Here is a 25,961-nt window from a genome sequence, read left to right as displayed (position 1 = left end):
TCTAGCCCCCAATGTTAATGGTGTCTTAATGCATTATTTTATCAAAAATAGCCTTCCACCACAGACTCATATTCTACAGAAGTATGATGTAAAGGGAGGTATCCTTACTAAATTGAGGAGTTAAAATAAGCATTTAATCTTTTTTTTTCACCTCAAGAATATTCAATGCAAGTCTATTAATTGTATATGTATAATTTTTAGTCTGTCAACACTAGGGTTACTATGGTATTATTTTTTTAATTAATCTTTGCCTTTTATTTGGACTCTCAACACAAGATTTATTGTTTCTAATAGTCTGCATTCTCAGCTTAAAGGATTCTGCATAAGAATGCACTTGTTTTGATTTCTACATTTACTCACCTGTGCTCAGTCTTCCTTATTTAATCAGTTTTAGACTAAGGAATGAGGTACGGAACTGTCTTCAAGCATGTAACACCCTATGGCACAGAGAGATCTCACATCCAAAGTGGATAAAACAAGCCATAACAAACTTAAAGAGAAGCAATGAAGACATGTTGACATGGAGACAGAAGAAGAACAAAGAAGCATACATGCCTTTCTAAAGTCAAGACAGCAAAGACTAGATCTAGTTGCCTTGGAGTATAAGAACACATTAGATAACCTATGAAGGTTTGTCCCAAGGCTTATTTTTCTAATCAATTTACTCTTAAGACCTAACCCTAAAAAACAATCAAACTAAAAACTCTTTCATTACAGTTACCACTCTGTATTAACAATGACTGATATTAGCCATGTTTCAATCAGCTACAAATCTGAAGGAACTGTATACTGCTAATATTAAGAGCCTAGTGGCTGTCTCATGACTAAATCGTCCTCTTAAAGTTTTCTAATACCTCTGCCCCCAAACCATGCATGTACTTCAGAAAATGGAGAATGTGTTTATATCATTCCATTTCCACCTTTACAGCTACACAATAAAATAATAATAATCAGTAACAAGTGATTTTGAAAGCAGAATGCATGTGAAATACAATACTCTTTCAGAGGAAGAAAAAAAAAAAGTAAAACCTTCTTGTTCAACAACTATCAGGGACCTCAGCCTCCATTTTGAAACATCAAATTGCTCTCTACAACTCAAGGCTCACATTCCAGCAGATGACTCAGACCCTTTCATACCTTTTATGATGATCAATTCTTTGCAGTTCATCATACACACAGCTTTGCAGTGAACACCTTAAAAAAAGCAGTCCAATCCATTCAGAAAACAAGAAACTTGCGTGGGGTTTTGTTTGTTGTTTGTTTCCCATAAGAGGGCATTGTAGTGCCACACATTATGGAATCCTTCTAAATTCCTTCTCCCCATCCACCTTAGCAGGGTTTTTTGGTTTTGTTTTTTTCCCTTCCCTTTGCTTTGTTAACAGCCAGGCAGAGCTATCAGCCCAGTGATCAATGAAAAACTATTTAGATTATTTATTCAAGAGGAAGATTCAGGTAGGGAACTGGATCAAATGACCTCCAGAGGTCCTTTCCACACTAAATTATTTTTATGAATCATGACAAAAGGTTTGGTTTGACCAAATGAAGGGAACTATGGCCGGAACATCACTGTTAGTACCTCTCATACTTTAAAGTCCAGTACTAGGTCACTACAATTAACACTTTCTTGATGCACACTTCACTTCTCCAATTTTTCCTTGCAGAAGTCTTTACTTCAGAAGCAGACAATCTATTGTTCTTATACACTGTAGTTTTCAGCCATACTTGTACTGACTATGTTTGTGAGTCAAGTAAGACTGGCAACAGCCAGTACATTGCAAGACAAGCCTTATTATAGACAGTGAGAGTGAACAGATTGGTTATGTGTGCTTAGAATCCTGGCTGCCAGACAGAATTAAAAGAGAATATGATCGCCTATTTACAGAATTGGATTCTACCAACTTGATGAGAAAAAGCTGATGATACGACAGGATAGCAGCAATTGCCCCTCAAAGCTAACCTTTGCACTAAAGCAACCACTACAAGCATCTAAAAGCATCCAGCAGAGAAGCTAGCTGACTTCATCCTTCATGCTGATATACGCTTCATATCATGTATAACTAGAAATTTTCTATTTACAGAAGATTGCTGAACTCATGTTTTAAATTTAGTCATCTCGCTTAAAAAGAAAAAAGCATTTTATCACAAACAGATGCTTGATCACCAGCAAGAATTGTGAAAATAGTTTCACTAATTAAGAAACACATTATTTCATACAAATTAGAAAAATTATCAGTAGGAAAAAAGAAAATGAATTTAACTTTGTTTTCCAGTTACCAGCTACATTTCCTCAACTATAAGATCACTATGAAAATCCTCAGCAAATTGGTTTATATACTGCAGTAAACCTGCCACGATACTATTTGTAGATTAATGTTTTAAGGGTAAACTTAAGGTTATAGTAAATAGCACAGAAGGATGGGAAAAAAAAAACACACTCAAAAACAGACCCCAAAGGCAGCGTTACCCACCACCACCACCAAGAAACTCAGAAGTACCACTACCTTCTCAGACTATACTGAAGTGAAACAGTGACAGCTTGATTAAGAGAGCTTCCGCTACTAAGAATCTGTTATGAAGAGCATAAAGTGCCTTATAAGAAACAGTATTAATTTCACAGGTTAGGAACAGTACACATCTTCCAATAGACTGATGGAAGACCCCAGAAAACACCCTTGGGTCTACATTTTTCACCACTGGCTATTACACCACATTGTACAACAACTCTGGGATTTGTTTGTATATTGCAACAATAATCTGTAGTCTCATGACAGAAGACAGACTCATGATCAGCAATGTTCTACATAATGCTTACTAATTAGAGAGACAGAAGATGTAGCATGGCCTATAAATGCAGAGCTAACACATAGATAGTTCCAAAATTCATTTACACTGTAAATTTAGTTACAACATGTAGGATAGACAAAAACATTCCTAGTCATGCTTCAGCTTCACTGCTTAGAAATAAAAGACAATTTAGTCAGGTTATCTTATTGGATTGTCTCAAAGTAAATAATTGTACTTATCAGTGATATAAGCACTTACTTATACGAACATACTTCATGGCTTCATTCATGAAACTAAAGTCATCTGTGTTAGGTTTTATCTGAATTGCTATAGTAGGAATACAAGGCCTCTGTAATTTCTCTCCTCTTGCCAACAGTTTTGGGTCTCAATTTCAGAATGATTTTATGAAAGATTTTTTCACTCCAAATTTTTCTTCAAATTTTGCATTCTGGGTTTGAAGACAAACAGTCAAAATGCAATATGCAAAGAAAAAAACAAAAAAAAAAGGAACTTGTGCTTGGTTCCTTTTTGAAAATGACAGAGTTCTGTTTATTCATTTACTGGAATGGCACAGGTTGTCTCCCTAGTAGTCACTTAGGCCAGGAGAACTTTTGCAAGACATCAAAAGGCTCCATTTTCAAAAGCTCTTACTCAACAGGTCAGTACTACTGAAGTAGACGAGTATTAATAAGTAGTAATTCCACATTGAGGATAACCTACAATTTTTATTTTCTACTAACAGCTAAGACCTGTTTAGACTCCTACAGATGAGCCTTCTGGAAAATGGAGAACATCCAGTCTTGAGAAAGTTATCAGTACAAGTTTGCTACTTTCAATTTTTCATAAAGACCCTAGAAGTGAAGCAATCAGAAAATTTAGATTTCTAGTCTAGCACAATAAAATGTTGAACAATTGATATTAAAAACAAAATCCTTCCATTTTAAGATCACAACTACTGTATATGCAACTGAGCCATTCACAATCAGCTATGTTCTAGGAATGTAGAAGCAATTACACAAGTTGAAAACATGTAGGCTTCTGAAAGCTACTGACTGAAGATTATTTACAGTATTACTGTTTATTAAAGACTGCAGTAACGATTATTTACAGTATTATTTACAGATTATTTACTCACCAAAACATTGATTTTAAACTACTTAGTTCAAATGCAATATTAGGTGTTAAAACACTAGCTATGAAAAACTGAAATACTAGCTAATATTTTCAAAAATATTTAATTCCTAATAGTATTTATTAAAATAAGCTGCTTATAAGTAAAAAGTTATATGGTTATTTAATTCAAATTTTCTAATACTGTTTTCATGTTTCTTATGCTTCTGCGTTTTTTAGTTAAAAAAAAAAAACAAAAAAAAACTTAAATACTCCATTAATCTCTTTAAACAGAATTCAAATACCAGGTCTCAGTGAGCACTGGAAGGGGAAAAAAAAAAGTATAATTAGAACCTATGACTTTCTTTGAAAGGAGGAGGAGAAAGAGGAGCACAAAGAGAACTGGAGAGAGAATATATCAGATTATTTTAAAAAGCAATAATTAAAAAAAGTATCAGAGCAATGCTTCCTAGTGTTTGAAGTCTTACAAAAAAAATATATATCCACAGTGGCAGTTCCACCAAGAAAAGCTTGTAAAATTAATTTAAACTTATGTAATTACAATTCTTCCTCCTTCACATTATAAAGGATGGACTTCATATTTGTGAGATGAGAACTACTCAACCCCTCTTTTTCTTTCACTCTTTAAAGCACTATGAAGCTCAGCACTCATCATATACAATACATAAACTGTGAAAGTCATCCTGTTTGAATAAAGTTTTGTGTTACGGTGTCAGTACCTCTGAATCAATATTACTTCTGCTGAACAAAACAGAGAGAAAGACAAAACAGTCTTCTGGAGGAAAAAGAATTTTTTAAAAAATGAAGTGATTAGTAGATTGCTGCACGTAATAAAACCACCCTGAAAACAAACCGAGTATACTCTAAAAATGTTTCCAAGTTGCATGCCAGACTTGCAGAATAAATTCAGGCCAGTACCAAACGCTCATTTCTTTCCCGTGTGTAAATGCGACACAATCAGGCCTCACATGCAGGCCTCTCTCTCCAATACAGGCAGGACCTTTGTTCGATACGTCGATGTTTTTCCCCCAAAGCCCTTGACATAACTTTCCATTCTTTCTCCTATTATTTTCCGGTTCATAGTCTAGACTTTCGGGCTCCCGTTCGCTGAAAACCCCTGACTGTCGAGAAAGCCAGGGCACCGGGGGGAAGGGCGGGGGGAAGGAAGGGGGAACAATAAAAAAGTTGAACAGCAGGAAGACGGGCCTACAGGTCTGGCGAAAGCCCCGGTGTGGGCTTGCTCGCCGGCCCGGCGGGGAGAGCAGGGGCCGGGGAGAGCTCGGCGCGGGTGCCGGGGCGCCCGCAGCTCCCCGCTGCGGCCCGTGCCCAGCGGGCCGGCAGGCACGGGGGAGGGAGGGGGCGGCAGGCAGGCAGGCAGGGGAGAGCCCCGCGCCTGAGCAGCCTCCACGCACGACGCATTATGCAAGCGAACGCGAGCACCGGGGAACTTGTTTCTTGGCCGAAAGCGACAAAAACAGCGGCCCGAAAGCATTAACTGGGAAAATAATCCCCCTCCTGGGTAGTCGGCACTGTAACTCCAGCCCTACGGGCGCCTCCGTTCTCCTTCCACCTTCTTCCTCCCCCCCCCCCCCCCCCACCAAAAAAGAAAGCTTGTGAAATATGGACGCCGGCCGATTATTTAGCATTTTTATCGAGCCAAGGAGGAGGAAGAAGAGAGGAGCTGCGATTTTTCCCTTTGAGATATCTGATAGCTCCTTAAAAAAAAAGGAAAAGGAAGAAAAGAAAGAAAAAAAAAGGCATTAGGGAAAAGGGGGCCAAGCAGAGTGGGGGAGGGCGACGACGGGGAAGAGCATACAAATCGCTACGGCAGTGTCAACACTGACACTGCCCTTTTGTATCAGCAGCCACAAGGGCCCGGCGAGGGAGGCAGCGAGGGCCCGGCGAGGGCAGGCCGCGCTCCCACCGCCCGCCGGGCCGCCCGGGCGCCGCGCGGCACCGAGGCCCTGCCGGGCCCCGGGGCGGGGGGAGCGGGGGTGCCCCCGGCGCGGGCTCCGGCGGCCGCCTGGCCATCTTGCCAGCTCCCTTTCGCCCGCCCGCCTCTCCTCTCCTTTCCCCTGCCCCAACCCCGGTCCCGGTCCCGCCGGCCCCCAGCGCCCCCCGCCCCAACAATACCCCGGGATGGCGCCGCTCCCCCCCGCCCCCACCCCCGCCCCAGGCCGCGGCGAAGGGCAGCGCGGCTAACGCCGGGATGACACAACAGGCCCGGCCCGGCCCGCAGGCCGCCGCCGCCGCCACGGGGCCCGGCGCCGCGGCGCCCCCCGGGAGGGACGAGGGAGCCCCAGGTACCTAGTTTGTCCCGATGCGGCCCCCGCAGACGCTCCGCGCCTCCCTCCGCCCGGCAGCGGCCGCCTCTCTTCCCTTCAATTATCAGCTGAAGCCGCAGCACCGAGCAGCGCGCCGCCCGCCGCCTCCGCCGCCGAACCCCTTCCAGCGGCGCGGGGGGGGCCGGCCGGGGGGACTACTTTCTCCCGGCCGCGGGGCTCCGGCGCGGCCCGCGCGCCCCCCGCGGGCGACACCGCGCCCGCCTCGCGGCCCGGGCCGCCGCTGCCCTCGCGGCCCCCGCCGCGGCCGCGCGCTCGCCCCGCTCGCTGCGCTCGGCGGCGCGGGCAGCCGGCAGGCGGTATCCCTCCGCCGGGGTCGTCACCCCTGGGTCCGCGCGGGGCGGCCGGGCCGGGGTGGGGTGGGCGGGGCGCCCTGGGGGCGCGCGGGGCGGGGCGGGGCGGGGCGGGGGGCGCGGGCGCAGACCCTGCCCGGCGGCGGCGGCGGCGGCGGCGGCAACCGCGGCCGCGCTCCTTTAAGAGGGGGCTGGGCTGCCGGTGACCCCGCGCGATATCCGCCTCTTCCTGGTTGCCATGGCCACCGCTCGCCGGCGTCCCAAGATGGCGTCGCTGCTGCGGGAGGAGCTGTTCGAGACGCGCGGGCAGGCCCCGGCCCCCAGCAAGGACTTCTGCCAGCTGCTCGTCACCCGCCGCCAGGTGGGTGCCGGGGCCGCCGCTGGGGCCTGGCGCCGCTGGCCCTGCCCCAGCCCCGGCGGGGAGCGGGGCCCGGCGGTGCGCGCTCGGGTGCGGCCTGCCCCGGGCCCGTCCCGGGAGCCCGGGGCGGAGGAGAGCGGCCGCTGCCCTCGTCCCGCGGGACGCGAGTCGGGGAGGACTTGGGGGTGGCAGGGGAAAAGGCGCTTCGAGCCCGCGGCTTGGGAGCCGGGAGGAGAAGGCATGCCCGTCCGCGGTGCTGTGGCCTCAGACCGGCGTCTGGCACCCCGCAGACGCACTGCGAGCCCGCGGTGTGGGGGCCCCAACACCAACCAGACCAACCCAACTCCTTAAATAGTGTCGCAGAGCCCTGCTAAGGAAAGGCAAGTTTAGAAGCAACAGGACTTGAAACAAAAAAGTTTAAAAGCTCAGTCCAGGAAAATGAGACTAAATTGCCTACAGAAACAGCCTGCCTCTTTTCTCTCTGTTATCTGAAGGTGTTTAGTGTCCTGCGTTTTGTTGTGTGCAAGGCTGGTTTTCAGGTGAGGGAAATAAGCAGTGCTAAAAATCCTGGATGAGATCCCCGGATTTTCAAGATACTTTCTTTGAATATACTACAAAATGTTCCAAAAGACAAAGCTAACTTAAAACTAACTTCCAGTGAGGAATATCTGGTGGTAAAGAAATGAGACTTGACAAATTTGAATATGAGTTTATAAGAGTGAGAAATAAAAATTATGAAAGACTTTTTTTATGACTTCACCTTGGCCTGAACTGAAAAGATCTTGTGTATATATATGAGATGAACACAGTTTGTTTGTTTGCTTTGTGGCTGGATGTAATGGTTTTAATGTTGTGAATGCTGGAAAAGATTTAAAATGCCTCAGAGGAACAAAAAAAAAAAAAAAAAAAAAAACGTAAAATATTGTGAAATTAGGAGGCAGGATCTTATTATTTTGTTTTCTCTAAATAAACCAAAATGATGAACGTATTTTCTTCTGGTGATGTGGGAATTGTCAGGCCTGCATTTAGGAAAATAAAGGGAGGCTGAGGGGGACAAACTGAAGTTAAGGTGCAATTCCAGTTTAACTGTATTTTATATGCTCTTTCTTTTTGTCTTGTCTCTTTGGTGCTATGAACTTCTAAAATTCCCAGTGTCTGTAGTGGTTTCAGAAGGGGCTCAAAAGGGAGCTGTAGGTTTCTTCCTCAAAAAATTTTTGAGATAGGCCTTAGAAGACAACCCAAGGGACCTTTAAGCTTTGCAAAAAAATGAGAAACCTTGATGCCACGCAGTAGCTGGGAAATACGTGCTTTTTCTCACCTGAAGCCCTGTATTGTGGCGCCAGTCACATTGACTTCATGGGAATCATATTCATATCAACACTGCATTAGCTCATGGAATAAGTTATCCAGGGGTATGGTTTGTTTAACATTCATTTTTGTACTTGGATAATAAAAATCAGATGTATGTTTCTTATTGTCATCTTCAGTTTTGTTTGAATTTTGGTTTTTTTATGCAAGTTTCCTGTCAAACACTTCAGATACCTGTTTTTGGTTTTGTTTTCAGCTACCCAGATATAACCCTAAAAACAAACCAAAGTCAGTTTTGTGAACTCTGTAAAAAGCTCTGTAACTGTGAGTGGAAGTAAGTTAAAATTATCCTAAAAGCGTTTATTGCATAGAAGTATTACTGTGAAGTTAGTGTAGTTGAAAAATAATTGTTTTGGATGATTTGGAAACAAAAAATGGTTTTGATTTTATGATGGTAAGACTATTTGAATATGATGCAGTAAACATACATATTTGAAGAAAATATAATTCTTAACATCTTCCAAAGCTTGCTTATCTGAATCCAACAACTTCCTAATTCAATAATACTTGAATTAACTGTTTCTGAAAACAAAGTTTAGATAAATCTTTGCAGCATTAACTGCTGTACATGTAAAAATCTAGGATGCTAGTTAGCCTTTCTGTAGGATCAGGGGGTCTCCTGGGAAGAGGTCTATGACAAAAATAGTAATTCACAGCATATGCATCAGTGAAGTGCCAAGTTATGTATCATTTAGAATATATCTATCTGTACTGCAGTAACATCTGGGAGTCTCAGTTGTTGGTTCACATTCCCAGTATGCTCTTTTGTAGTCTCCCAATAAATGATAGTCATTGCCTGAAAGGCCTTACAATCTAAGCTTCCAACTTTACACAGTTATATGAATTGTGAACTTTGCTACTTTGAATAGACCCATTCTTCTAAATCAATGGTTTAAAAATGGTCCATTGTCCATTTAGAAAGGGAGTTTGTAGCCGCATGGTGGATTCGCGTGAACGTTTCCATATTTCTGAGTGTGTCCCTACTGCAAATTGTCTGTTTGGGCTCTGTATGAGCAGTAAACTTAACTCTTCCAGGATGAATGTATTAATTTAATGGGCATGTATTATACAGTTACAGAATGCATATACTTGGGTCATGGACAGGATGTCCAGGTATATGTTGACTAACAAGTCATAGAATCATAGAACTGGAAATCCTGTGCAAATATCCTCAAAACTTGTTAGGACAAAACATTCAGATGGACAACGAGGCCATATCTGGGAAGAAACAGGTGTATAACGACGTAACTGCAACACGCTTTGTTTTCAAACAAGTCCTGTGAAATGCCTCTTTTTCACTGTAGCAATTTGACATCTTTTTTTTCTGTCATGCAACCTGATATATTAGGGATGTCCTCCAGAAGGTATTTTTAAAGTCTAGCTACTGCCTCATGATCATACAGTAGGCCCAAGCTGCTAGATATTGCATAATTAAAAATATATAATTTTGGGATTGCTTTAATTTAGAAGAAAGGTAATCTCTGAGAGTTAGCCTCAGCAAACCCTTAAGTGTAAGCTTATGTGCAGAGCAACAGTCGAAGCATGTACAGGAGGCAAAAGAGTCCCTAGGGTAGGATACTACATGCACACATTCTTAACTGTAAGCATGTGAATTATGTTGTTGTTGCCAAAATATGTCAGAATGTATGTTTATTTACTCCTCTTGATATCATCAGCTGCAATAGCAGCAAGGTGTGCTTCAGCATGTTTGTGCTGAGCTCTTATATAGAGTAACCAGGATGCCTGAAAGAAGGAAAGCAAGGCTCCTGCTGCCAGTAAACAAGATACTGGAAGCAGAAGTGCAGACTGCTCTGCACTCCTCTAGCTGATCAAATTATAACAGTAGTTTGGGAAGGGGGGAAAAAATGGGGGGAGGGCAGCTAAAAATACACCCACTGGTCTGTATGGATGTATTTGTAGCCAAAGTGTTACCAGGAGTTTCTACAGATCCTGTTGGTAACTTCCTTTTTCTTTTCTTTTTAATATGAGAGTTCTTCCACCTCAGAGACAAATCCAGCTACATCTGAAATACATGGCTGTTAATCAGAACTTTCTAAATAAATGTATTCGCTACTCATTAGCAAGTAGACACTTTCCTTGAAGTTAGTAAGGGAAGGTTACCAGCCAGTTTCTGCATAAGCTACACTGGGGGAAGATTAAGGAGGAATAGGGAGCCTTGTAATTAATTGCAGATGACTTTTCTGGTAGTAGACTACTGAGAAGTACAGGTGCATAAGTGAGTATTTGCAGTATACAGCTCAAACAGGTGGAGCATGTAAAAGGAGAGATCTGTTGAACCATTGGCAAAAAAAAGAAAACAAAAAAGATTTTATTTTTTCCATTAAGTAGCTTTTTTATGCTTGCATTCAAATCTTCACAAATGCTGGGAAGCTATCCCACATAGCCCTCCTGTGTGGGCACCCATCAACTCTGCTGCAGGAATGTAAGACAGAAAGAGACCTATTAAGTTATCAAGTCTTAGTCCCTCCTGTTTCATCCAGACACGTAATAGCTCTTCATAGTGCAGATGGTACTTGATGAGTTTCAAGAACAGCTAGGCTTTTTTCTCTCACTGCTCCTCATGGAACAACTGTTCCACATTACCGCTTCCCTGATGGTTAGAAATGCACTTATACTGACTGATGTACAGCTAATGTATACAGCTGTCTTTTAGCTTGGACAGTGTTCTTCTCTTGTATTCAGCTAGCAATGTCGTTTTTTAATAATTTTGTCCTTTCAATATTGTTTGTTTTGTCTGGCTAAAACAGCAATTTTTTTTTTCTGTTTTGTTTTTCAATCCCTGTTCGTGGCTAATGGACTTTTTCCTGATCACTGTAGTGTCTTTTCTCTCCATTTCTTCCTATTAGAAAATTTGTTTGTTTGTTTTTACTGAACAGTAGTGATGAGCTCTTACAAGTGCATTGGGCAAAGGCGTTACCTCTCTGGGTCTTCTGGATGAGTTCTATGTGATTTGAATATTAAGATTGTATTAAACTTTTTCTACCAGAATCATATTAGTGATTTTTGATCATTCTGTGACCAATTATTATTCTAATATCTTTCTCTGACAACTTCAAATTTATAAGGGTTTTGTTAACGACAGAAATTACTATTGTTGAATGAATGACGTTGCCATTTGTGCTTTTCAATTTCATATTGCTTATTTCTCCAGTACGCTGCTGTTATGCTAATATATGGGAGGGGATTGTTTGGGGTTTTTTTTGTTACAAAAATGCTTTGAGTTTTATGGAGGAGAAATCAGGTGTACATGCCATGATGAACATACTTAAAAAGAACATGCTTGTCCATAAAAGCCTTGGAATCCTGCTAGAACTGATGGGAACAATGGATAGTATTTGAGTATGCCTAAAATTATATAGAATAGGAATATTCCCTGTCATGGAACTGCCATCAAGAAGGGAGAGTTGTTTAGCATATGCCTTTCCATCTATCTTTCTTCATGCGTGTGCTTCAATCACTTTTGAAATGTCAAATCAATTTTTGATATGCCAATTATATTTTGCCAAGGTTTGTTACAAACCACAATAGACTATTTGCTGGTATAAAGCGGGCAATAAAACCTGTAACTTCCACATTAAACATGAGATGACCCAAGATAGCCACAAAAAACCTTCCAAATTAAAATTTCTTGTGAATTGTGTAATATGATGGTGATAAATACAGCTTTTGAAAATTGCAAGATAGAGGAATCCAGATGGTAGACTAGTATAGAAAAGACCAACCAATGATTTTGGTCAAACAAGGAATGGGTGAGGAGGGGGGGAAAGTCTGGTGCTTAATCTGCCTACAGGACAGTCTGATAACTAGAAAGATGAGGCTGATAACAAAAGGAACATAATGGGAAAATGATCTACTAAATATGTAATTAATACTAGCATCTGTCACCATTTATCAAAAGCTGTACTAAGTAGAGGATTGTGTCATGTTAGTAAAATGTTTAGCTACTTACCCATAAAAGAAATGTATGTATACAAAAACTAATGTTGTTCTCTGCAGTATTCCGTATGTGATCTGTTTGTACAATTGGAATAACTGCTTTTTACCAAATGTGCAATTGCAGATTTTTATATATGGTCAGAGATTAGCAGCTAGATTCTATATTTTTAACAAATGCATACGCTATTGGCTCAACTATCTGTCCCCTAATAACTAGGCAAGCAGTTCTGATGACTGTTCTTGTTCTTTATCCATCATTGCTCCTATTGTTTATTGCTCACTTACATCTTAAATAGTTTTTTTAATCAATATTCCAAGTACAGCATAATATTGTGGAAAAATAAACTTGTTTTCTAGCCCTGTTAGTATAAACAAAAATTCTGAACCTACAGCACTTTCATCTCAAATCATTTTTTTTTAAATCATTTTTTAATAAACAATTCAGGTTTTTGGGCTGTTGGGGTTTTTGTTTCTGGTTTACCTTTTCTATAGATGCTTACCTCCATAAGCTAGGGCAAAATCTTTCTTCTCTTTCTTTCTTCCACCACCTGATTTAGGAAACATTAATAAGTGACTAATTACTGCTTATGGCCTGGTGTTCTTTTTCAGCAGTTTCAGGTTCTATTGAACCTGCAAGGGTAGTTCCTGCTTTGGAAGAATGACACAATAAAGTTATCTAAATGTTCCCTTTATATCATGGGGCTTCTTTTTAAAACTTGATGATGACACTTGATATAGGAACTATTTGATTAACTGAAATTTCCATTTGGAGTGATTAAACTAGAGAAATTGGAAAAATTTTAACAGATATTACTGTAGTAATTAAGTTGAAATTAACTTCACGTTACATTAAATGATTTTTCACAAGATGGATCTTTACTTAAAATCAGATTTATTAGAGATGGAAGGATTTCTATGAAGCCAAGAAAGGAGTAGAAAACTTGAAGACTACAGAATAAAGATTTTTTTCTCAAAGTCAGGGTATTTTATTTGCGTTTGAAACCTAAAGGGTGTCATACCAGTTATTGCCTGCTGGACCAATTCCATTCAAGTCTCTTACCTGACATTTCAAATAGAAAGCGTGAGATCTTAAGGAACAAAAAGAGCACATAAAATTCACTAGAGGAGCTTCAACAAACTGGCTTTGTTATGAACTATTTGTTTTCAATAGTTATGAACAGTTGAATTGTTATGAGCAATCTGTTTCAATGTTGCAGGATTTTACTTGCATAAAACTAGCAATTTTTTGCTGCTGTCTTTCTTAAACCAGCACAGTTTCAAGTCATTTTGTACCAGCTCAGGAATTGCTCTGTTATGCTGAAAAAGTCTCTGCAAAATAATTGAACATTTTCATGATAATGATGTCTTACAGTATTAAGTAATTATTACCAGGAAGATGTTTGCTAAGTCTAAAAAAACATAGAAAAAAATCTCATTCACTCTCCATTGTATCTACTTCAAGTATCTAAGGAAACAGTATAACTACTAGGAAAATGGAAACAATTTATTTGGGGAATAATATTCTGTTGGAAATATGTGTTTTTTTTTTTTTTAAATCAGGTGGTTTTGGTCAAAAACCAAAATATTTTGGTTTATCAGTGTTATGTTTTATTAAAATTTGGATGCCTGATAGTATCTCTCACTTATTTCACATTGTATCACCTACGGCTGTACACAGTTGCTAGATATTGTCTATAGACAACCGGGAAGACTGGGGAAGCCTTTAATCGTGGTGTGTTATTGAAGATGTAATCCAGTTGAAGCAGCTAACTGATAGAGGAAAATGCAACATTCAGCAACTGAAATGCAGTTTCCGTGATGCATTGCAGTAGCTTTTACATTGCTAGCTGAAATGTTTGCAGTTCAGGGCTCTTTTTACTGGTGGATCAAAGTTTTTTTTTGGAGAACACAGCACTTAGGGCAATACATGTTTTTGGTTTTGTTTTCTTCTCTGAAAACTCAGTTCTTTCTAAATCTTTTCCACAAACATTATTATTGAATATTTGACCACGAGGAACATAAATTTATGAACATAAATTTATGAATTTATGAGTAGAGATATAAGTGATACTGAATCCTCAAGCATTCATTACGTGGAAAGCTCAGTTGTTTGTAAGGCTGCTGCATATAGCTTTATAAAACTCCTTTTCAGCAGTATTTGAGCCATTGTTTGAAAGTGCACTAGAATACTTAGTCACATTAGTTTCAGTTAAAAACATTAAAGATCATAACATAATTTTAGTAAGCTGTCCATTACCATTATTTATTATTACTTTGGTTTCTTGAATCACTGGAAGCCTAGAGACATTTTTTTTTCCTTTTATCTAGGATGATTTTTGTCCACTCCTAATACATTTTTAGTATCTGAATAATAGTACCACACTGAATTACAATGTTGAATCTCCTATTTTATTTCAAATTTCCTGCTTGGCCTTAACATCTGTGGCTTCTTTCAGAAGTACCACACTTGATCTAGCTCTGCATACCAAGAATGACTTTTCAGGACATGAAGGTATAACAGTTTATGGTAAGCATGCACCACTACCTCCTGCTTAATTAAGTAAAAGTTTCCTCCTGTACCTGAGTGCCTGTTGTTTATATACTAACTCTTGCCAGTGCTTGTTCTTCCACAAAAGGATTTAGTTTTATTCTTTGCTTGCCTTGCTTTACGTAGTGGTTCACCTATCCCTGCTAATCTGTGTCTTGGGAAACCTCAGGATTAATTCAACTTTTATTTTGCCAGGAAATAAGTGCTCCTATCTGTCGTCTTGTTTTCCTTCTTCCTGCTTCAAGTGAGTAAGATAAGCCAACGGAAGAAAATGAAAAAGTTTATTAATAAAGAACACCTTTTTCTTATTTCTTTTTTCTGTGTAAATAGAAGCATTCCTTGTGAAAAGCCATGAGATACATTTACTTACATTTAGCTGTACCATACCTTTATACTTTGTTCCTCAAAAAAAAATGAATTGAGCATATACAGTAATGTGTTTAAGGGAGGGAAGGAAAAAAGCAGTAGTAGACAAAACTAGAAAAGGATCAGGATTTTATCATAGACAGTGTGCTAGGATATATAGGATCTCATGTAAAGATGCACCAGGATAATTTAAAATTTGTTTTTAAACAAGCTTGCTGAAACTCATCTGAACTGCTGTATGGAAATTTACTGTAATGATTTACTTCGAGAAGAAACTTAAACTAAATCTATGTTAAACTGAAATAAGCCTAAATTAAAGTAAAAGTGTCTGCGGTTTTTGGATGGACCTCACTAAATCAGATTAAAATTGTACAATGTGCAGTCAGGGTAAAGTCATTTCCTGGGAGAAACCTGAATTAGAAATTACATAGAGAAGTAAAGCATAGTAACTATAGAAGAAAGAGCACCAGAAGAAGTCAGTGCAGCATGAAATGGTTAAAGTCATTTGTGTGTTTGAAAAACCCTGGAAACCTGGGAGAACGTGAAGCTGGAGTTCAAAGTAACTTAATAGGATGATAGCGAAGAGTGCAGTGAAAGGAGCGCCAACAGATGGGGCTTGCAGACAGGAGAACCAACGAAGCTGGCGAGCGTTGAAAGAACGAGAGATGCATGTGACAGAAATGGCAATGTAGATTTTTAATACATATACATGTCAAATTATCATAGCAACTGCTAACGAAAGGATAAACTTCAGCATGAATGAACTTGGAACCGCAGCTGAGCTGTGCAGTTGTTCCTTCCGGTGCAGTTTGTAATGGCTCTGAAACCTGCAAGTAACAAATACGTTAACAATGTCCCAGAAAACAAGAAATTAAGTTTGGACTAGACCAAATCAGTGTTTGAAGAAACACAGAAAGAAAAAAATTTAAAAAAATACAAAATAAAAACTTTCAGACAGCATAGTAACCTGTGCTTGCTACTCAGCTGATATCTGATGGAGGAAGAAGGGCATACTTGTCTGCACAACTTCTGAGTCATTGGAGACCTAGGTAGGAGTCAGTTGTAACAGAATGACTGTACAACGTGCTGGATCCAACAGCTTCCTGCCAGTCATCTGATGGTGTTAAAGATGTACATAGACAGGAAGGGAACTTGGAAAAATGTATTGAGAGTATCTGTGTATTGCTCAAATATATGATCCGATTTTAGAAGCCACATAGATGCCTGTATTGTACCTTTGGATGCAATAGATATCTTTAATTTCTGAGACATCAGTGCTTAAAGTAAGCTGGCCAGGTAAGAATATAGGAAAGCAGTTTTGGACAGAAATTGAATTGCAGGTCTATACAATTCAGGATGGTAAGAGCTATCTGAGAAGGGAGTTGGTGGGTAGTTGAACTAAGACTAATAGAAAGGGTTGGTAGTTATGTGTGCCCGCACAGCTAAAGGAGGTGCAGCTTCCCTTGGAAAGAGCTCTCCACTGTAGCAATGTACTGCACTCTAGGATTTTTATACATGTAGCAGGAGAGTCTGTGTTCTGTTACTTGTTTTTTGGTTCTCTACCAAAAGGAAAAAATGAGCAAAAAACAAAAGCATAGACCACACCTGAAACTGTGATAAAGAGACCTTGAAACTGAAGAAAGGAGGAGGAAACAAACTGCTTGAAATGAAACCTGTCATTGTCTTATCCATCTAGGAAGGACTGTTATGTCTCACCCTTAGCTAGCATTCTTTGTTCTGTTAAATAGTGGAATAATCTCTTTGTGGCAGTCTTATCTAGGTCTGCCTGTTTAATCACGCTAATAAATGGCAAGTATCATGCACATAATTGAAGACTCTGATCCTCAAGAGTAATTTTTTATTACCTCTGATAGTGTTGCTTTCCTCTCGGCACACACCTCCCCTTCCACATTGTCTCTCTCCTTGTGCCGTTCTTGTATTGTTTCCTCTGATCTGTATGCACAGGTCTGCATAAAGGCAGAAGATAGCCTCCAAAGCACCTGCACTCTAAGTGTCTTTAGCTTCATTTTATTTTATTTTCTGCAAGCTCTGGGCAAACAGAGATGAAGAAAGATACTAATATAGGAATAAAACGTGTGTAACTGAGATGGAAAGCAGAGACCATGGTAAGGCAGCAGGGTTTTTTGCTGAAACTTAGCTACGTTTGCATTCACCAAAGACAATTATTTTTTTCCAAGTTTTTTTATTCCCCCTTCTTCCTGAATTTCTTCAAAATGCCTTTCAGATACTTCAAGTGGAAGCCTTTGGCAGCTGGATCCCCTCCCCACTGGTTAATCCCTTAGGTGAAGTGACTTGATGTTCTTGAATGCGTGAAGCAAGGAAAAATGAAACAGCTTTGTAGTTGCTATAGATGGTATTTTGGAATAGTGGTATTTCTTTTCCCTTCTTCTGCAGCTGCTTGAAGTGCTTGTTGATAGCAACACGTGAAATGTTTTTTGAATTACTCCAGAAGGTTGTCTGTCTTTCCATCTACCATTGTCTTCATGGCTGTACTCTGCTACAATCACTGTTTTCTTTTTGTTTGTTAACCAAACTCTGCCATTAACAGTAATACTTTTTCCTCTCAAAGCAGAGTAGGGGAAGGATGTGGACTTTCACTCCCTTAAACTCCTACTAGAACTGTTTTATTTACTGTTTATAGTTTACCTTAATATTATTTGCTTGCATTTAACTGTTGTAATTTGGAAACTTACTGATGCTGCTTTCTTCTCACTGTCACTTTACTGCTGATGATGCATTACCAAAATGCTATTAACAGAAAAAGACCTGCACAAATGAAATAACAAGAGAGACACTTCACAGGGACTAAGAAAGCATGTATATACATATTTAATGGTGAATCTGCTATCAAGGTGAAGATTAAATTGAAATTAAAATCTGAAATACTGTATTATTCATTTGATACAAAATTTTGGTAGCATTATTGCTGATTAAAAATCATACCAATTATTTTACAGTGCAAATGCATTAGTATTTTTTTTTTTTTGATTCTGAGAATAATCTGTACAAGCTTTCAAGAACAAACTATTGCCCAAGATTTCATTCTGATGTTGGCCCAAGGGCGTTTTTATCTTGCAGATCATTTTCTTTAGGCAACATATTAGGTTTTGCGCTTGAAAATCTTTGGTATACCAAAACTGTGTCTGATGGGAAGCTTGAAAACCAGACCAGTTTCTCTTCAGTGTGATATAATAGTTAAGTCAAATGCTTTACTGAAGTTCCAAAATCGGTTGTTCTGTACTTGAATTTAGATGCACTGAGAAATACACAAATCTAAATGGAACAGTCAAACGACTACTGTGTTTGAGAGTTATGGCCTTAAGGGGGTCTCTTGTGCAATGCTTCTCCATCAAACTGTATACCTCAAGAAGAGGAGAACAAGAGAAGGGCCAAGATTACTTGCATCCTCAAGATTTTTTCAGATTTGCATATGAGACTGCAGCCAAACCTGGCAGAAAACTGTGCTCCGTTTTCGGAAGAGTAGTAGTAGAGCTGAGAAGAACAGGGAACCTGAAGGGGGGAAGTTTCCTCTTTAACTGACTATTGCTGATGAAATTGCTTTAGGCCTCGCCATGTAACTTCACCCTCAGATTTCAGCCTGATACAGATGCATTTAAAGAATAATCACTGTAGAAAGAAGTGATTCCTTAAATCATCATAATGTGCTATAAGAAATGTGCAGTTTTTATGTCCTCTTTCCCAGAGGTGTAATGTTGAGTATGAATCTTGAGGAAAATAATATGGTAGAAGGTTCACAGTCATATCCATTTTACTCCTTAGTGATGCTCCTGAGAGAAGGGATGGAGATTTTTTTCCTGCCTTTCGGCCTTAGTTCAGGTATGCCCATCAATCACAGCACATGATTTCAAAGCTCAGGGCAGAAGCTAAACAAGATACTGAGATCTAGATAATGAGAGTTTGAATGTCCAAAACTGCCAGACAGAAAATTTGTTTTAGACTAAAATTACCACAGTTTTTACAAGTGACACCAGGAGACCTGATGTGTTTTGGGTGAAAGGGAAACTGCTATCCTGTGCAGATGTGATCCTATGAATGTAGATAACAAAAGAATAATGCTCATGACTGCCCATACTATTGCAAATGCAAGCCTGGACTTGAGTAGCAATCGTCAAATAAGCACAGGTGTTGTAATCCCTACTCCATATTTGCAAAAAAAGGTCAGGTAATATTTTGCCAGATGCAGAGCAAAAAGCATCTGAATTCACAGGTTTAGCAGGCAGCAGTGTATACCTATTTGATTCAAGCTGTGTATGACTTCAGTGCAAAATGGTATATTCCCTGGGTTTAGTTTGTTTTCAGATTGCTGGTCTCTTGCAATGTTGGACCTAACTGTGGTTCACTTTCTGTGATTATTCCTAGAAGAGTTTCCTTTAAACATTTCTAGGATCTCTGAATAAATGAAGGCTTCATTGTCTGCAGCCTGTTAATGGCCCCTTTGACCTTCTGAAATGGAGCAGTTTTGCCCAGCTTGCAATTTTGAGGCATACGTTTTGCCCAGAAATTGTTTAGCCCGTTCTGCCCGACTGCCACTTGCTAGCAAACAGCATTGACATTCTTGTACGTTAACCAAATCAGGAATCTCAAAATGGTCTCTTCTGCCTGATCATAATGAAGTAACAGCATTAATTGGAAATGTTCAAAATCAGGTAGAAAATAAAGGCTTTCTTTCAAAAAAGCCTTTAAAATAAAAAGGTCAAAGCTGTCATAACTATCGATTGCTGTTTTCTCTGGTATTTCAAGGTTGATAAAGACTTTAAATCACTTAACCCTCTTGAATCTATCTGTATCCAAGACTGTAGGAAATGTGCTTCACATTGTAATAGTTATGGATTAGTTCATGGAATTTGTAATCAAGACCAATGGATATTTGTTAAGGAAAACGGTTGCAATGGAAATAGCACTGTGTGTTACCTTCTGCAAGCTGTAAAGGCCAGCTAGGCGTTATTAGCTGCTAGATCTTTCCCAAGAAAGATGCAGGCCCGCAGTGCCTACATGGGTTCTACTGTAACAGCATTATGTGACTATTCCTCACAGATTTACTGTAAAAATAATTATTTTAAGCATAATAATTTAAATGGTCTATTTTCAATTTGAATTTCATTCAATTCTTTTCAATATATTAACATTTTATTTTTTAACATATGAATTTCAAGAAGAAATAACAAATGTAAAGGTGATCACTTAATCCAGATAATTCGGTCTTCCCTTTAAGTTGCTGCTAATTGCAAGGATAATTTTTCTTATGCAAATATTGAAGTATGTATTTATGTACACTTGAGTTTATAGTGTGTTTATTGATTACTATCTAACACAGAGTGCTTAATCTTTTTTAATAAACAGTTTTAAAGGGCAGAAGACACAACTGTGTAAAGTAACAGTACTGATTCGTGGCAGAATGACGATGTTCACAAGGGCGTTTTTCCTAGCTACGTTTTAGAAGTCAGATGGGACATTGTATTGCAGCAATTAGAGCTTGCCTGCTTCACTGCTCCAGAGGAGTTGGAGGATTACTTTGATTCGTGAAAATATTAAGACTTTCTGCTGATGTCGTATAATTAGGAGGGAGATTGATTTTGCAGACTTGCTTGTTTAATTTATTGTATTTACAATATTATGTATAGTAGCTATTCTCAATTGTCCTTTATACAAAGGACAGTGAGGAAATTAACAGAAATAAGTTGCTATGTAAATGTGCTAAGATCATAGTATAGATTTTCATAATACTCGTTAAATCTGATCATTGTTGTATAAGATATAACTATTATTTTCTTCAGCTACTTCATAGCATGTTGTAGGAATAGTCGCTTATACAAAGTTTTTTTTTTTTTTAACAAGAACATAACTGTTTTTGGAGAAAGAAGAAAAAAAGATTCTTCAGTTTTACAAGGTCTGTGTTGTTGCTTGCTTTAAGATAATCATAATATGATGTTAGTAGCCCTGTATGAAATAATTGCCTATGTGTCTTGTTATTGTGCTTTAACAATTTATCCCATGAGGATCAAAATAGCATTTACTGTAGCTAGACCCATGTCAATGCAGAAGGGTAGCCTCCCTCGGGTTTGTAGTTAACATTGCATTTTAGTTCTTTTGCAAATACCTGTGTTGTTTGTGCTACTTGGCTTGTGTCCAAATACAATTTAGATATAACGCGTGGTCACCTCTTCTTGGTGACAGGCGAGTACAATTTTTAAGGTGTATATTTAAGGTGACCTGGAAGCCTACACTTTGTTCACTTGCAAAACAAGCATCAAAATTGGTCTGTCTAAATGTAAAAGTGTTGTATTCATTTTTCCCTTGTTAACTCATGCCAATTAAAGATGTAATGTACACATCACTGCCATTGCATAAAGATCTTAACACTGCTATAGCATCAGCTTCTTAATCAGGTGAGGCGACGATGGAGTAAGTCTAGAAGAAGCTATGACAGAAGGAGCGCATTTTCATGGCTAGAGTTGCAGCTAAACTAACAAGGGCTGGGAAATGATGGAAGGGAGTAAGCGAGTAGCTTTCACTATGCTAGTTAGTTGCAAAGCTTAACTATATATAGACAAGACATTGGACTCCTTTGTAGGTTAGAAATTGAGCTTAGGCTCACAAGCATTTAAGCAACAGATCAGCTGATACCGGCTTCAAGCAGTCAAACTGGGGAAGATCATAACTTCAGAAAGGTCTGTCTTAGTTATTTTGTTGAAGATGTTGCAGTATTGTTCACTTATTTCATTTCTGTTTTTGTAAAAGTTTATGTGGAGGTGAAATGAGTAATTCAACTGCATGAAAATTGGATGCTTTTAAAAATACTAGATTCATTGGAGATTGTGGCAAAATTACAAAATATGCTGGAAGAGGAAAAGATGGATAAAAATGAGAGACAGAGGCATTTGAATATTTAATTTTGAAATCAAACAGCAAGATAAGAGGCAACATAAATTTTCTATAGTCTCCTCTAATCCACAAAACCCAGCCAAAAGCAGAGACTGTTGAAAGTTGTGGAAAAATAATATGGTATGGGAAAAGGGGAGCTCGGCTGACAAACAGATTAAGAAAAGTAGTTTAGTGGAGGTAATGATGCCAAGACTAAGTGAGAAAGCAACCAACTTTTCAGTAGAGAATCAGGGCTGCTTCACTGCCCAGGGGAATGAGGCCAAAAAGAAAGACTTGGAGTATAGGCCATTTACCTGGGACAGACTAAAATAATTAAATCTGGATTTCCTAAATCTCAGAAAGCCCTGTATTTCCTAGATTTTGGAATTGTGTCCCCCTCACCTCGTAAATAGTTGTTTAAAGTAAAACAAGAGGAAAATGAGGGAAATTAATTATCTCAATTTCATCTCGGACTAGTGGTTATTTGCTAGGCAAAGTAGGAAACTGAGTCTGGAAAACTTGGAAATCCCCCCAAAAAATATATTGGAGAAATTTCATATGTGTGCTTTTGTAATAGGACTTCACAACTCACACCCACTAAAGTTTTTTTCGGCTTTTTCCAAATATTTCACACAGAATCACAGAATGGTTGAGGTTGGAAGAGACCTCTGGAGATCTAGTCCAAACCCCTCCCCTGCTCGAGCAGGGTCACCTAGAGCACATTGCACAGGATTGCATCCTGATGGGTTTTGAATATCTCCAGCGAAGGAGACTCTGCAATCGCTCTGGGCAACCTGTTCCAGTGCTCTGCCTACCTCACAGTAAAGAAGCTTTTCCTCGTATTCAGGCAGAACTTTCTGTGTTTCAATTTGTGCCCATTGCCTCTTGTCCTGTCCCTGGGTACCACTGAGAAGTCTGTCCCCATCCTCTTGACACCCTCTGTTAAGGTATTTGTAGACATTGATAAGATTTATCTTTATATATTATGAGTCTGTCATGCAGGATGCATGTTTCCAGTCCTATAACCTCAGAAATAGAGTAAATTAGAGAAGTTGGAGCCCAGCATCTTTAAAAGATGGCTCACCATATGACAAACTTCTAATATTATTTTTCTTCATACAATGTAAATAGTACTATGCTTCTGATAACTTACAGTCCAGATAAAATTTGACAATAGCAACAAAAAATTATTTGGGAAGGATCTACTTTATCAATTATGTATTTGAATTGTTTTATTGGTCTAAAAAATTGCTATGACTTTTTAACCCAAAGCCTTGATTGCGTGCTGCTGTTCTTTATATTTGGTTTTGCTCATGCTTTCCTCTTACCTATTTTTTTCAAGAAGCAAAACTGGAGGAGTTAGCGATGTAATTGTGAATTGCTTTAATATTTGCGCCCGCAAATACCATCCAGAATTAAATGCATCTATGGTTACCATAGATGCACTAGTACTACTTTCCATTCTTTTTCATCTGTGAAAAGTGTACGTATTTTCTTTTAAAATAAGCAGCATGTCCTAACAGATTATCAATGTAGCTGTTTGTCCTGAGTAATTATATTCTGTTTGTAACTTTCCTTAAATAGTGCTATAAATGGTTCGTTCCACTATAAATCAAAGAATAATTGTCTAGAAAATATGTAGTGTAACTTTGTGATGTCCTCAAGAATATTTTATTTCTCCTGTGCCAATGCATGTTGATCTATGTTCGCAATCTGGCAGATAGCTGTGTTGCATTGTGTTTTGTGGTACAACCAAGATGATGGTAAGAGATTACCAAAATGTACATTTTGCTAATCTTTTGAGCTTTTGACATTTTAGGTAGTATTAAAATGCTTTTGAATTTATAATTACACAAAGGTACTACAAGAGAGTACCTTTCTGTAACCATATGAAAACATCTACATTCATTGCTTTAAAAATAGGACGGAGGTATTTTGTTTGTCATAGTGTTGACTTGGGTCACTTTTTCAGAACTCTGAAAAAGTGGCAGGGTTTAAAGATAAAAACTTACTTAACAATTTATACATATACATGCACTCAGCTGTGTGGTTAAAATGTGGTCTTGCACACTTGTGTGTGCATAAAGGTAAAAGATAGATAAATGCACTTATAATCACAAGCTTCTTTTCACAGGAAGTATTATATATATTCTTAATGTTTATCTTGTTTACACCAGTGCAGGTTTGGGCCAAACTCTGCTGCCTGTATACCCCTAATTCTACTGTACTATATATGCCAGATAGAAAAATATTTACTATACTAGTTTATAGCATCATATACATGTTGTGTATCATGACTCTGCTATTTTAACAATTAGATTTCTAAACTTGTGTTCAGTTAGATAAAGCTTTTTTAAAAAAACAAAATGTCACTTCTGACAGTAACATGTAAAGCCTAGGAGCAGGTGTTCTTCTTTTCCCCTTAAACAGTTATTTCGTAAATATTATATTCTTAGTTCTGCCTCATATTGACTGATATACCAAGTGAGAAATATGTGGAAAGATATCTTTTCTTTCTCCATGTGCATATAATTTCTTTTGTCCTTATTCTCCCCTTACACTTCCCATAAATAACAATGAAATTTGCCTTCCATGTTGATGTTTCCTATACTGTTGGACATCTTAAAAAAATTTTTTAAGCTTTGGAGGTACAGGATGATAGTTCACTGTTGTTATCTCTGCAGGGCTGCAATCACACTAGCATTGAAGCCTTCCCAAGTAATAAGATCGTCACTGAAACAAAATGGAGAGGTTTATAAACTTTTTTGCACTGAATTCTCATATTACTACTAGTATCTTAAATGACATTATTTTAGCAAAATGGTAGTCTATACCAGACCTGTACCTTACAGAAACGTTAACTCTGCTATTATAAAATGCTTCAGTGGTGTAATTTTTTTTTTTTTTTTTGATATATAGAATTTTAGAATGCAAATGCAGTAAATGGTTTGTTTTCCCTTCAAAGAGGCAACTGCAGATAATAAAGATTGTGTGACATTTAAAATATATGATGAACTTATGGAATGGAGTACCATTTTTTAATTAACTTCAAATAACTGTCCTCAATATTCTGTAAAATAACCTTTTTATGTGATCTTGTATGTTTCCTGTCAAACCTTGCGATGATGCACTCGCCACAGGAGACATCAAAATGATGATCTTTAGCTGGTTACATCTGACATTCAAATGTCAAATGTAGATGTTGAGCCTTTATTTGTACTTTTTATAGTTACTGTACATGAAATATCAAATAGATATTTGGATGCAAGCAAGGCTTAAATAAAGAAACAATTGGTGTGGGCCTGTCTTGGCAGACTCTAGAATCTGAGCTTTGGTTTAAAAATTAAATGTGAAAGTGAATTCAACTTACTGGAAATTAAAAATACTTAATTCTTAACTTTAAAATCTACTTTTTGACATTGAAATACTGAAGAAATCTAAAGTTACATTCTATGCTGCAAGATGTAAAATACTTTTCAGGTCTTAGGTTTGTAAAATAAAATTAAATAAATGTGAGTAGTCTTCTGTGATTTGACAGTTAATTCAAAGTTTATTTTTAATTTTCTTTTTGTAGCTACCAATAGAAAAATAAGGATATGATAAATGAATTTCATATATATGTTTGGGTGCATCTGTAACTATGCACCTCACTAATACTGTTTTCCAATTTTATCACTCCTTGGAATGTCAGAAATCTCCCTATACATATAACTTTATATAAAATTCTGACTTTTCTCAAGCAAATGAAAATAAAGAAAATAAGAGATTAATCTTAGTAAGAATATAAGGGGGGTTTTATTATTTTTATTTTTTATTAAACCTTGCCTGCAACAGCAACTGGCTTGTAATTTTGGCTTATAGTGTGATCTTTGCTAGACAACATGTTTGCAGGAAGAGATGTGATTATGGCT

The 25,961-nt window shown here is 38.7% G+C and overlaps 2 protein-coding genes across 11 annotated transcripts in view; one reads left to right on the top strand and one right to left on the bottom strand.

Annotated features, from left to right (window-relative positions):
* TRIP12 (thyroid hormone receptor interactor 12) overlaps positions 1 to 6,348 on the bottom strand; it is an 80,682-nt gene extending 74,334 nt beyond the window's left edge. For all 10 annotated transcript variants that reach the window (XM_062583201.1, XM_062583208.1, XM_062583205.1 and 7 more), the window contains exon 1: positions 6,223 to 6,348. The gene's annotated coding sequence lies outside the window, so the exon portion shown is untranslated. The remainder of the gene's footprint in view (positions 1 to 6,222) is intronic.
* Positions 6,349 to 6,686: 338 nt separating this feature from the next.
* Positions 6,687 to 25,961, top strand: part of FBXO36 (F-box protein 36) — a 30,505-nt gene continuing 11,230 nt past the window's right edge. The window contains exon 1 of the mRNA XM_062582858.1: positions 6,687 to 6,911. Within this exon, the coding sequence (XP_062438842.1) occupies positions 6,789 to 6,911 (123 nt within the window). The 5' untranslated portion in view covers positions 6,687 to 6,788. The remainder of the gene's footprint in view (positions 6,912 to 25,961) is intronic.

This window comes from Rhea pennata, chromosome 9 (assembly GCF_028389875.1).
Source record: "Rhea pennata isolate bPtePen1 chromosome 9, bPtePen1.pri, whole genome shotgun sequence".
Lineage (NCBI taxonomy): Eukaryota > Metazoa > Chordata > Aves > Rheiformes > Rheidae > Rhea > Rhea pennata.
Note: the sequence above shows the minus strand (reverse complement) of the source record. Positions and strands in the feature narration are given on the sequence as shown.